The sequence below is a fragment of the Ochlerotatus camptorhynchus genome, unplaced genomic scaffold (assembly GCF_037179485.1).
Source record: "Ochlerotatus camptorhynchus isolate MF236.1 unplaced genomic scaffold, CSIRO-AGI_Acam_v1.1 ptg000592l, whole genome shotgun sequence".
NCBI lineage: Eukaryota > Metazoa > Arthropoda > Insecta > Diptera > Culicidae > Ochlerotatus > Ochlerotatus camptorhynchus.
The window spans coordinates 951,165-965,232 of NW_027041072.1; the positions used below are offsets into that span (position 1 = coordinate 951,165).

Below are 14,068 nucleotides of genomic sequence, written 5' to 3' on the forward strand. Positions count from 1 at the left end.
ACTACCGAAGTCGGCGATAATTTCTAAGTGTGTAGTTGTCTCAGATGTGTGCAAGGATAGGGGTCATCAAGAAAAAATCAAAGCTATTACAAAGCTGGTCACGTCTTTTCGTAACGCCAAGTGCAAAAACTTTTTCGAGGTTTCTGGTGGAAAGTATTCTCCTATTCCAGTTCCAACAAGATGGAATTCGAATTTTATGATGAAACGTAGTTTGCTTAAAAATAAAGATTTTTTCGATAAACTTGGCCAGGAGTACAACGAACTGGGTGAATACATAAATTATCGTCGAGTAGAGTACATATTTTACAAACTTTTTCATCTCATATTTATAGATCTCACCTCTTATTGGGATTTCATTGAGTCGTTTGTGGAAGCATTCGCACCATTATATGAGTGCACGGTTGCGATACAGAAAGAAAGGTGTACACTCAGTGATTTTTTTGGTCTCTGGATGACCGCATTTGGCAGAGTATCTGCGTTAGAATTGAACATGTTCCGAACTACGATCCTGGAATCCATGCAACATCGCGAAAAAGCCCTGTTCGATAATTACGCTTTTTAGACAGCGGTGTACATGGATCCCCGGTTTTCATTTCATGGTTCGAATTTATTCTCATCGTCACAGAAGTATGTGTGCATATTCAAACATGCGTTGATATGAAATTATATCATTGTTTCTCCATTCTAGGATTATTTGCTAGCAGTGTACAACAAGCTTACTAACAAATCACAAACATCGCATCAAGATCCATCACCTCTACCAGAAAATGAGGGTGTGCCATCTACATCACAGGGCAAGTTTAGCCTCAATAGTTACTTGTCTTCGAGACTCGGCGAAAGTTCTGCAACGATTCCCACAAGCAACACCTTAGAAATTAGGCTAAGGAATCTTCAGTACCAACAACGGGTAGATGCTGATATGCAAGATTTCAGTATCGTGCACTACTGGGTTCAAAACGCTTTGAAGATTCAGAGATATGGGAACTGGCCAGGGTTGTATTCGGTGCAGCAGCGACGCAATGTACTGTAGAACGTGATTTCAGCCAATTCAACATTGTAACAACCAAAAAACCGTCTTAAGGATCAAAATCTCGAGAACGTCCTCAAGATTAGAGCCAACAAAGGTATGATTCAGGAAGCTCTCTGTGCAGCTTTGCAAGAATGATTGTTATGGGTTGCTTGAATTCCTTCTAGTTAGAAATTGATTCTCTTTGAATGTTTAATTGAAATAATAAATATTACCCGTTCAAAATGATGTGACTATTTTATTACGTCAAGAGTTTGTTTTAATTGCTATGGAAAACAAAACAAAATTGTTTCATTTCGTATTATTCAATATACAAATACAATTCATTCGTGAGCATTGACAGATCGTGTACTGTTGTATATTGCACGTCAACAGCCTAAGTGAGACACTATTCCAGCTCCGATGAATGTTTCCGAAGAAATTAACAAGCTTATCGAATAATGGCACAATTTTCACGGGTGCTGCTTAAATTCTTCAGTCAAAAACAGACTCATCTTGGAAGTTGTACAATTGCATCACATTAACTTATGGACCTAGGCATCCAACTATTGTTGTCGAATTGTCCAAATTGCCAGCAGTCCTAACAGCAACCAGCAACACTCCGTTTTCACGATGATGTATCCGAATTATTTAAGCTAGCCGAAACGACGATTTATTGTTTGTGCACCGTATCTTCTCAGCGTATAAGCTCATGAGCCAGGATTACTTTCGGCGTTATACACACGATACGTTGGTAATCGCTGAAATGAAATTTATGTTATAGTGGGAACAAGTATACAAAAGAATAAATTATTTGTATAATACCTTATTAACTACGTTGTACGTATTCGCCACAGAATAAATTTTAAATACACTACTTGCAAAATACAAATGTAAACAGAAGAGTATGGATTGCTGTGATTGCTGTCTTATATCGTTTTTGACATTTGCCGATACAGCTGCAGCGGCACTAAATACCTCACCGTACTCCGAATATAATGAGAGTTCAGCAATCAGCTTTATGTTTGTTTACAAACCATTTATGTTGAGTTGACAAAGGATCGCATTTGTTGGCGCCGCTTCACCGGTGCAGAACCGTTTTAAAAACGAAAACGAGATAGAGATTGCTGTCGTTTATCGTACGCACAATACGTCAGGTATACGTATACGTAAATGTTTTCGTTGGGATTTTTCTTCCGTTGCCTAAAATTTTCCCGATGAAAACAAATCACTAACATAATTGTACTTTAGCAATCTCTATAGAGATCTCCAAGCGCAATCTCACGAACACTAAAATCCAACATCCATATATAAAAATGAATAAGAAGAAGAACCAAAAAGGTATCGTGATATCACAACTACTTAAAAAGGTAGCGCGCGGTCTCACGCACACTTTTGTGCATCTGGAGAACTCTATTAGTAGATCGAAACCAAACATCAAACCGTTGCTGCGGAAGAAGACTAGATAATTTTTTCTAAAAGTCTCATGTGAAAATCAATTTGAACAGCATTTCACAATCGAATCATTTATCAAAGAAACAAATTCAATTAGCTTTGATTTATGATTGAATTGATTGTTTATATAGCGATTGGAACTTTACAATTTTGCTAACGTATGATACTTGATTTTCTTGAAATTTAGTTGATGAACTGAATATCGGACTTCTTTAAAAAGTATGCTAGGTATTTCGAGGACTTGTTTGTTGCTTAATGTCCTATATACCAGGTCCACCAGACAGAATAACCCGTCTCTTCACTCTTTCATTCCTCAAAGGTAACTGTGTGGGTGCATAAAGCACCCAATGCTTCTCTGTGCAGTGTGCTGAACATTCAGCACTATCGCAGGGACTCGTAGTAAGCCATGATGAGCGTTGTGAGGACAACGAACTGAACACTGCACTTTCTTCTCACAATAATCAGCCACCGTGGAGGTAAGACGGTATCGGGCAGATTCAACGACGTCACGTTTCTTGATCCATTTGAACATCTGCAGAGTGAAAGAGACCGAAAATTGTGTCTGCTGGACTAAATCTGTATGATATTGCTCGTAGCCCACTGAAAAGCTCTGTGCTCTCACAAGCAGTTGTAATAGTGAGAATGAATGCCCTCTCCAGAATGAAGAAAAGTGAGAAACGAGAACGAAAACTATTGTGAGAAAAGATTGGTATGAAATTCACCACTCGTGCTTCTTAGCGATTCTCATTTCTCATGACGAGTGAAAAAAGCTTATTTTCTTTTCGCGAAAATGAAAAGTTGGATCCCTGAAGACATATGAAGGAATTTCGTTTATCTCGTTGCATATTTTCCTACATACATCTGGCATCCCTGCAATGGACCGAAAGCTGATCTGGATGATCACCCTAGATTTCACCAATTATAAGAGTGCCTCTGTCCAAGATTTGGCTGAGGACTGGGTAACAGTAACATCCTACATGCTATTGAAACGGCTGTTTCTCGGCTACCCTGAAACCAATTGACCTGAATTTCAGTAGGTGGCGATAAATGTGCCAGACTCGCTATATGATATTCGTCATATAATGGTGGGAATTGTAATTAATAATGCACATTTCCAGGAGTTATTCTCCTTTTAACTCGACCAGCACTAGTTCATCAGGTGCTGTGGAGATAGAGGGCGCATGATGCGCAGTTGGTGGCGATATTTCACCCAATAGCATTTGTGCAATGGTTTGTTTCCCTAATATTTCGGGACGCTTAACGCTAATGTCAACATGCAATCTAGGTGAATGCAGCAATCGTAGTTGTTTTTAGTGATATAAGGGGCTCGGTGGCCCCTTAACATCGAGGGTTAAACCCCAGGCTCCTTTCTATTATCGATAATTTCTTTTCGTATAACAGATCGCTGCTCATAATATTGATAAAGGAGAGACATTCTATTGTAACAGCTTCATGTCACTGGGTTTAAACGGTTGTCGGTTGCAGTTGTTTACTGTGATATTAGGAGCTCAAGGATCAAGTTTGAGAGCGCTTCGATTACTGAACATAAGTTCGTGAATTTAATCCCAGGCTTCTTCATATTAAGGAGTTGCAAAGATTGCAATTGCGATTTCATATTTTTACTTTTTACCTATTATTCATTTTAATTGACGGTCGTTATGGTCGTTGTTGAGACCACCACCTCCAAGTAACACTTGCAACATCTTGCATGAAAAATAAAAAATAAATCCAGTTGTAAATAGGTTATATTTTAATTGCTTTTAAAACATCCTGTTTTAAACGCGTTGTATTGTTGTTTGTGAAGTATTCAACCTTTCTGACAAGCACTTGTTATCTTGAAGTTATAACTCGATATTGCATGTCTCAATTACCAGTTTATAACACATTTATAACTGATTGTGTTTGGAGAAAACTGGCTAGCCTTATGTACAACATGTTTTCATATGTCATTATTAGAAACATGAATACATTATTAATAAGTTATATTTCAGTTGTACTCATGTTTCAAAAAATGGCATATGAAAACATGTTGTATATAAGGCTAGCAAGTTTTCATCAAAAACAATCAATCAAGTGTTATTGTTGCCGCAAGTCTACCAATTTACCACAGGGGTGGTGAATCTGGTAACCCGGTCGCTGAAGGCGACGCGTCCAACAGAAACGTCACCCGCTGTCACCGATGATCAACCGAGCTCAGGACGGTCGAGCTGTCAAACGAAAACCCTGCACGACCTCGGATGACTACGGCGTTTTAGTGGAGTGATATTTGTATTTAATTAGTTGAATTTCCTATTAACCTTAAATCTATTTTTCCGTGGATTAAAGTTATATACATATTGCTAACCATAAAAGCACTAAATTGTAAGTTACTTGTCCTAAATCTACCATTTCTGTTCTAATTAATCCTATTAATTGTAGCTTTGAAGCTGATAAAAATATAGCTCTCGAAAATTAGTGCAAGGGGGTTTTATTACGGCAACAATTCTTCAAAGAATTTACCTTGAACGATGCCGAACCCCCCGGATCCTCAACGTATGCCTGCAGATAAAGAGGTTAGTTGTGTGGCGTGCAGCAAGTCCGATTTGCCGGCCAACTTCGTGCAATGCGACACCTGTGATTGCTGGTGGCATTTCGCATGTGCCGACGTCGATTCATCGATTAGCGAACGGGCATGGATATGCACCAAGTGCGAAGCTGCCCCCAGCGTGTCGGCAAGAAGCAGCAAATCCAACAAAAGCGGATCGACTGTCGCTCACGAGCTCGAACGACTGAAGCGACAGCAAGACCTCGAGCGGCAACAGGCGGATTTGAAGCTGCAGATGAAATTTTTAAAGCAGCAACAAAAACTGCTGGATAAGGCCAGAGCGGCCGAGGAGACCCGGAGTCAGAAGAGCCAAGTAAGTAGTCAGGCACATAATCGGCGAGTGCGTCGATGGGTAGAGGAGTCGTCCCGTGACGGTACGGAAGAAGGCGCGGTGGGCGGAAATCCAGCACCAGCTGCCTCGCCAATCGATCACGGCGTTCAACCACAAGGCTCCAACACCGGTGACCCGAATCAAACCCAGGGGAGAGCGAAATCTCGCGATCGGTCGCAGTCGCGTAACGAAGTGGCTGAATTGCGAGCACAGTTGGAGCAATGCATGAAGCGGATGGAAGAAGCTTTCCGTCAGCAGCCAGCGAACACGGTACCGCAAGCGCCACCGCTGTGGGTACCCGAACCGGGAAGGATGACACGTGATGAACACCGGGATACAGGTGCTATTCCTAAAACGTATCCTAACCCGGAACAAGCAGGTAAGCGTCAGGCCCCTCTTCACGCTCAAAATAAAGGCAATCCTGGTTTATTTGACATAAGTCCTCCCACAACCAACCAAAACAACCACCCATTTCCTCAGTTTGTGCCACCGCAAAGTACAAACCCACTCTCAAACATTAACGATCGCCTTCCTTACATGAATGGGTCCAACCGTCAAGTTTTCCCCCTACGAAATCCCCCTAGAAATCCCCCCGTGAATGTGCAATTGGGTCCCACGTCGCAGCAGCTTGTAGCCCGTCAGTCCTTAGCTAGGGATCTTCCTACGTTCACCGGGGACCCAGCCGAATGGCCTATATTTATCTCCAGTTACAACTACACGACCGAAGCTTGCGGCTATACGGATGGCGAAAACATGATCCGGCTACAACGTTGCCTGAAGGGCAGTGCGCTCGAGAGTGTCAGGAGCAGACTTGTGATACCTTCCACCGTTCCACAGGTCATCGAGGCACTGCAGATGCGCTACGGACGTCCGGAACTCCTGATCAACGCTCTGCTCCAGAAAGTTCGATCGATTCCAGCACCAAGATCGGATCGATTAGAGGGGCTCATCCATTATGGGACCGCTATACAGGCACTGTGCGATCACATCGAGGCGGCGAACGAACTCAGTCACCTGTCTAATCCTACACTTCTGCAGGAACTGGTAGCTAAACTGCCAGCGGACCAGAAGATGATGTGGGCTGGGTATAGACGATGTTTTGCGGGCATCGTAGACCTGAGAACGTTCTGTGCTTACATGCAGCAAGTCGTCGAGGATGCTACGAGTGTACTTTCGTTCGAGTCGGACGGGAACAGATGTCACGGAAGAGAGCAGGGAAAGGAAAAAGCAAAGCAGAAGGGATTCGTCAACCAACACGCGTCCACCGTCGAAGGGTCGTCGGAAGCAGCTGTACAGAAGCCGGCTGACAAGATCGAATGCGTGAACTGTAGTAAATTTGGACATCGTATTCGAGATTGTGGGGAGTTCAAAGCTCTCAGTATCGACAATCGTTGGCGGAAAATTCGTTCGTTGGGCGTCTGCCAAAACTGCCTGTTTAGGCATGGCAGGCGGTCATGCCGAGTCATTACACGCTGCGGCATCGACGGGTGTCAGTATAGGCACCATCCTCTCCTACATTCAACGCAAAGGTCATCGAGTGCTGTCACGCAGGTAGCGGATAATCATACTCATCGTCTGCTTACTTCGAGTGTTCTCTTCAGGATAGTTCCCGTGACTCTCTATGGGAATAGCGGCCAGGTAAATACCTTTGCCTTTCTAGATGAAGGGTCCTCATTGACGTTGATCGAAGGGGAGCTAGTGAACCAGCTTGGGATAACCGGAAGACCACAACCTCTCTGCCTGCGATGGACGGCAAACACCTCCCGTACGGAGAAATCTTCACAGAGTGTTTCCATTTCGATCTCTCGTGAAGGTAAGGAACGGAAGTTCACTATCGTTGGAGCGCGAACGGTCGAATGCTTGAATCTACCGACACAAAGCTTCCATTTGGAGAATGCAGCGGAGCGCTTCAAACATTTGAAGCATCTACCATTGAAGAGCTACCAGGATGCTACTCCTAGGATTCTGATAGGGCTCGATAATCTGCGGTTGGCCCTACCACTGAAGGTCAGAGAAGGAGATGGATCCGGACCTGTTGCAGCCAAAACCAGGCTTGGCTGGTGCGTTTACGGCCAGCAGCAGCAGCTGGAGCAGGAATCGTACAGTTTTCACGTGTGCGAGTGTACGAAAAACGAAGAGCTCCATGAAACGGTAAAGCAATTCTTCGCCGTAGACGAAGTAGGAGCGGCCAACCCCATTCTCTCGGCCGAGGATCAACGAGCGCAGGAGCTACTGGAGCAAACGACCCGGCGAGTTGGAGACAGATACGAAACCGGACTGCTGTGGCGGAAGGATCACGTCGAGTTACCGGAAAGCTATCCTATGGCGCTGAGCCGAATGAAATGTTTGGAGCGTCGTATGGAGCGAGATTCAACACTGAAACAGAAAATACAGCAGCAAGTTCGGGATTACGTGATCAAGGGCTACGCACACGTTGCGTCGGATGCAGAACTGGAGAGAGCTGACCCAAGAAGGGTGTGGTACCTTCCGTTGGGAGCAGTAACGAACCCGAAGAAGCCCGAAAAGGTGCGCATTATCTGGGACGCTGCTGCCAAGGTGGACGGGTTGTCGTTGAACAGCCATCTGTTGAAGGGACCCGACCAGTTGACCTTTCTTCCTGCTGTTCTATTCCGCTTCCGGCAGTTCCACATTGCGGTTAGCGCAGACATCGCAGAGATGTTCCATCAGATTTTGATGATAGCACGCGATAAGCAGTCATTAAGATTCCTATTTCGCTTCGATCCCACACTGCCTCCCATAGTCTACGTTATGGACGTAGCTACATTCGGAGCAACCTGCTCACCGGCTTCAGCGCAGTTCGTAAAGAACTTAAACGCCAAGGAGCACTCGCAGCAGTATCCTCGTGCTGCTCAACGGATAGTAGACAACCACTACGTTGACGACTATCTCGACAGCTTCGGGGATGTAGAAGAAGCCAAGCAGATTGCTGCAGAAGTGCGCTTAGTTCATCGCAACGGTGGCTTCGTTCTGAGGAACTGGAATGCCAACAGCGATGCAGTGCTGGAGTTCCTGGGAGAGCCAGGGATCGATAGAAACAAGAATATCAACCTGGTTGACAAGGAGCACACTGAGAGGGTTCTCGGAATGCTGTGGATGCCCGCAACCGACGAACTATGCTTCTCAACGCAGATGAACGAGGAAGTGCGCATGCTTATCGAGACTTCCACTCGGCCTACAAAACGGCAAGTACTGCGCTGTGTGATGACGTTGTTCGACCCGCTAGGATTACTGGCGACGTTCCTCATTCACGGAAAGGTTCTAATTCAGGAGCTATGGCGGACCGGAATCAACTGGGATGAGAATATCAAGGACGCTGAGCTGAATCGCTGGCGGGAATGGGTGCAAATGATCCAGTTTATTTCAACGGTTCGTATCCCGAGATGCTACTTCGAAGCAGCGACGAGTTCCACCTATGAGAATGCACAGCTGCACGTTTTCGTTGACGCAAGCCCTGCGGCGTATTGCTGCGTCGTGTATCTACGCGTGATGGATTCTGAGGGTAACGGACAGTGTTCTTTAGTGGCAGCAAAGGCGAAGGTGGCTCCTCTGAAGCCAATGTCCATTCCCAGGCTTGAGCTACAAGGGTGCGTACTTGGAACACGGATGTTGAAATTTGTTCAGGAAAACCACACCATCCCGATCACGAAGCGCTATCTGTGGACGGACAACACTACGGCGCTTTCTTGGATCAGGTCGGATCCACGCAACTACCGCCCCTTCGTTGCCCACAGAGTAGGAGAAATTCTGGAGACTACCAGCGTAGATGAATGGAGATACGTTCCATCGTTGTCCAACCCGGCTGACGAGGGGACTAAGTGGGGCAAAGGACCGTATTTCAGCACCGATAGCCGCTGGTTTGCTGGACCACAGTTCCTGAGGTACCCGGAAGACGACTGGCCAACTCCACCAGAGTTATCTTCCATCGAGACTGAGGAGATACGTCCTTCTGTTCTTTTCCACTTTCCGTATGAGCCAGTCATTCAGTTTGAAAGGTTCCCGAAGTGGGAGAGGCTACATCGCACGGTAGCTTATGTGCTACGTTTCATGAACAACATCAACGGAAAGCGGCGCAAAATGTGTGGCGAATTGCAACAAGAGGAGCTCCAGGCAGCGGAAGCGGTGATCATGAAGCAGGTGCAGTGGCAAGTGTTTCCGGACGAGATGACAATTCTCACGAAGAACAAGTCTGCTGCGGAAGGTGAAGCACAACCGATCCCGAAAAGCAGTTCGCTGTATCAACTAGTACCGGCGTTGGACGAAGACGGAGTAATGCGACAGAGCGGACGCATCGGAGCAGCAAAACATGCATCGTACAATCTGCGGCATCCAGTGATTCTTCCCCGGAAGAGTGAAGTGACTACGCTCGTGGTGGATGAGTACCACCGGAAGTATAAACATGCCAACCCGGAAACTGTAGTCAATGAAATCCGTCAGCATTTTGAAATCCCTCGATTGCGAACAGTGGTGCGAAGGTGCAGCCGTGAGTGTAGGTACTGCATACTTCGCCGAGCGCGGCCGTACATCCCTCCGATGGCTCCACTTCCAGCGGCCCGTCTTGCAGCCTGCAGCCGTCCATTTAGTTTCGTCGGATTGGATTATTTCGGTCCGTTGTTGGTGAAGCAAGGAAGAGCGAGCGTGAAGAGGTGGATCGCACTTTTCACTTGTCTCACCGTGCGCGCGGTCCATCTGGAAGTTGTGCACAGCCTGACGACTTCATCATGCGTTTCCGCCGTCCGAAGGTTCATCGGCCGTCGCGGAGCACCAGTAGAATTCTACAGCGATAACGGGACCAATTTTCAAGGCGCCGAACGACTTCTGCGGGAACAAATTGAGCAGGGACTATCCGCCACCTTCACCAGCTCGAAGTGCAAATGGCTCTTCATTCCGCCAGGTGCTCCACACATGGGCGGTGCCTGGGAAAGGATGGTCCAGTCAGTGAAAGCCGCGATGGGTGAAGCTTACGGGGATGGGAAACTTGACGAGGAAGGACTTGGGACTTTGGTTGTGGAGGCTGAGAGCGTAGTCAATGCTAGGCCTTTGACGTATCTGCCGTTAGACTCGGAGGAATCTGAGGCACTAACACCGAACCATTTCTTGCTCGGGAGTTCGAGCGGTATCAAGGAACCGGGCCGGGACATTCGCTACCAGCAGCGGAACCTTCAGAAGACGTGGGTAGAGATACAACAGCAACTGGACATCTTCTGGAAACGGTGGCTTAAAGAATATCTGCCAGTTATTCGCCGGCAACCGAAGTGGTTCGAAGAAGCTGCGAGAGAGATCAAGGATGGTGACTTGGTTCTCATTACCGATGACGGCAGACGAAGCGAGTGGACCAGAGGACGTGTGGAGCAAGCTATTAGAGGACCTGATGGAAGAGTGCGTCAAGCTATCGTGCGGACTAAGGGAGGTAGTGTACGAAGACCGGTTACCAAGATCGCCTTGCTGGATGTTGGAGAAACCCGTGCAGTCTTGGCCGATGGCAAGATGCACCCGGCGGAGGATGTTGCCGCAAGTCTACCAATTTACCACAGGGGTGGTGAATCTGGTAACCCGGTCGCTGAAGGCGACGCGTCCAACAGAAACGTCACCCGCTGTCACCGATGATCAACCGAGCTCAGGACGGTCGAGCTGTCAAACGAAAACCCTGCACGACCTCGGATGACTACGGCGTTTTAGTGGAGTGATATTTGTATTTAATTAGTTGAATTTCCTATTAACCTTAAATCTATTTTTCCGTGGATTAAAGTTATATACATATTGCTAACCATAAAAGCACTAAATTGTAAGTTACTTGTCCTAAATCTACCATTTCTGTTCTAATTAATCCTATTAATTGTAGCTTTGAAGCTGATAAAAATATAGCTCTCGAAAATTAGTGGAAGGGGGTTTTATTACGGCAACAGTTATAAATAGGCAATTGAGAGTTGCCATACCTAATTATAACTTCAATATACGATACAAGTAATGTTCTTGTTTTTCGTGTTCTAAACATGTTTTGATAACAATTATGAAATTTTTCAATGCATTCTACAAACTGCACTACAATATGGCTGACCAATGAAGCAATGAATAGAATGAAAAAAAAAAACATTTAATTTGTGCTTTCAACATCACATGTAGGGTTAATTACCCCATTTCCGGCCTATTAAGCACAACCCGCACTTAGTCTTTCTTAATCTAGCGCAGCTTAGCACCAAACGGAATGTTATTATTACTGATGGCTTCCAAATTTATTTACCTTTCCGTATGTACCGTAAGATTTGATAAAGAGAAACCAATCGTTGAGATATTTTCAAAAGTCTAACACTGCTTCTTGACGCTAAACTCGGCCTACGGATTTTAAACTCGGCCTAACGCATTGAAACGCCATTGAAACGCCTATCGGATAAAGATAAAAGTGATTCGGTCGGAGTGCTTCTTTTGTGTTTAGGAATAATGGGTACAAACCTTCATTTCACGCATTCTCATTGACTTCGTTACGAAGCTTATAAACTAAAGTATCGTACCAAACGCACAATTGACTTGTTAACTCTGAAATCAAGGATTTATTTGCAGTTTTCTGCTCGATAGGCCCAAAATGGGCGTTTAGGCCGAAGTAGTTCTCTACCCTACGTTTTGTAAAAGAGAAAAGTTAGATAATTTAAAAAGAAAGTTGATATTCTATTTGTTTTTATTTTTTACAAAGTTGTTGAATTTTATCCAGGATTTTTTATTCAATTCATTTTATTATATTAAGCTTTTTCTAAGAGCCAATGAGTTTTTTAGAAGTAGAATGTACAGATTTTCCATAAATTTGCAACCGCAAAAACAGAATCTCAGTTAAGGCACTTTATTCGCACGATAAAATTCCTCAGAAGAATAAGTTGTGTAAATTGATGATAAACAAATTCCATTCGTAGGAAGGATGAAATTAATTTACAACATGTTGCGCTATAGTCATAAATAAGTTGCGCAAGTCAAGCATATATTATATATAGATCCCACCTCTTGCGCTTTTTACGGTATAAATAAGTTGTATATAAGTGACTAGACGTAAATGTTTACCGCTGATATTGTCATAAATAAGTTATGTAAACCCGATTATGACAAATTTTGTTGCTTGGGCTGGGACTGGTAATAACTGCAACTCGATCGAGGAGTCGCTTTTTTATGTGATAAGGTGCGCGGTGGCCTAGTGGCAACCGTTTTTTTTTACTGAGTAGAACATCATGGTTTAACATCCCAATGCAAACAAACAACCTCACCACTTACCATGGTAAATCCTGATCTTACACTTACTGATAACACAAATCCCTTGACAGCAATGGAGAAGCAGAGGTAAACTCGGTCTCTAGAAACAATAGTGATGGAACTAGCATTCTTTCCATTCCATAATGACCGCGAAGACGTGGACAGTGCTATTATTGAAGAATAAAGTAATGAGCTTTAAAATAATTTACAATGCGAATTTTCAGCTCAATCCAAGCTACACTCATTTGGATCATTATGCAATTTTGCTAGTTTTGTCAATCATAGAGTAGTAACTACGACAATGTGCGGTTTTTTTTAGCTCAAGCTCAGGCTAGAAACCATTTCAAATAAATAATTGAAATAATTGACTTAATTCAAAATTATCGTTAAAAAATCTCACGTGCTACGATTAATCAAAATTGAACAATTGAACTCCCAATCCAAAAGCAAGCATTTATTGGGAACTTATTCCAAACAAACTCATATCACCGAATCGCATCTGCCTCAGGTGGATTGAAAAATGAATTATTCATATCCTTTCCTCCGGTATGATTTGCTTACCGCCATCCACCGCGAATCCCCGTGAATGTGGTCTTCCACTCGAGCCATGCGATTTTGAGTTTCATGTGGAGAAATGCTTTTGTGAGTGTTTACCTGCTTGCTTTTTCGAAGCTTTTTTTTTCGCACGAGCTGTTGTTTGTTGCTGTTCCCCATTTCTTCTCTGCCACCCGCCTTCTGTCGGAGAAGAAAGACACAAGAAGAGTCACCGCCGCGCAGAGGTCCAAAGCCAAAGTCAAGTTCAAGCATTTTTCTGCAGTTTGTGTTGTATTTGCTCGACGACGACGACGACGACGACGACTACAACGATGGGGAAGTGTGCTGCGGAAAGAACGGGGGCTTGACGGTAACAAATTCATTCCGTACACATATTGAGTTGACATTAATCATGAATTGAGGCACGCTGACCTACTTAAGATCTTTATTTGAAACCGGTGGCCGTTGGGTCTGTTGAATATACATTGTATTCATTCAGACGGGTTTTCGGGTAACTGTGGGAGTGTGGAAGCGAAAAATAACTTAATCAGCTCTTGTTTGAAGTAGCACATGGAGTAATTATTTATGATTTTTTTTTGTTGATACAACTGTTTAAGGTTAGAGAAATGGGAATTGTAATTAAGCATTCGAAATGTATATCCAAGCATCCTTAGCATAGTTGATATAAAACAAAATGTCTTAAGTCAGGAATCAAGAATGTAGCACCGTTTTCACAACGACGAATTCGGGAATTTGGTTTCGAACTTGACGGTCATTTTATTGTCCCGTCGCAATCGCAACCCAGAATATTTTCCACTTATCATTCTGAAACGGATTCAAGGCCATGGCTTTGTTCCTGACGTACCAGCAGTTTCACTGAATCATTTTCGATTTCATCATCTTGTGC

General features: G+C 44.3%; 2 protein-coding genes and 1 pseudogene across 2 annotated transcripts; all 3 read left to right on the forward strand.

Moving 5' to 3' along the window:
- The first annotated feature begins 451 nt into the window (after positions 1–451).
- On the forward strand, positions 452–1,165 carry LOC135713917 (uncharacterized; annotated as a pseudogene).
- Positions 1,166–4,968: 3,803 nt separating this feature from the next.
- LOC135713918 (PHD and RING finger domain-containing protein 1-like) lies at positions 4,969–6,063 on the forward strand. Its single transcript, XM_065237136.1, has 2 exons — positions 4,969–5,755; positions 5,817–6,063. Exons 1-2 carry the CDS (start codon positions 4,969–4,971, stop codon positions 5,915–5,917), a joined length of 888 nt encoding a protein of 295 aa, XP_065093208.1. The 3' UTR covers positions 5,918–6,063.
- A 66-nt stretch (positions 6,064–6,129) lies between these two features.
- LOC135713919 (uncharacterized) lies at positions 6,130–11,001 on the forward strand. Its single transcript, XM_065237137.1, has one exon. The coding sequence runs from the start codon at positions 6,130–6,132 to the stop codon at positions 10,999–11,001; it is 4,872 nt and encodes a 1,623-aa protein (XP_065093209.1).
- The last annotated feature ends 3,067 nt before the right edge of the window (positions 11,002–14,068 follow it).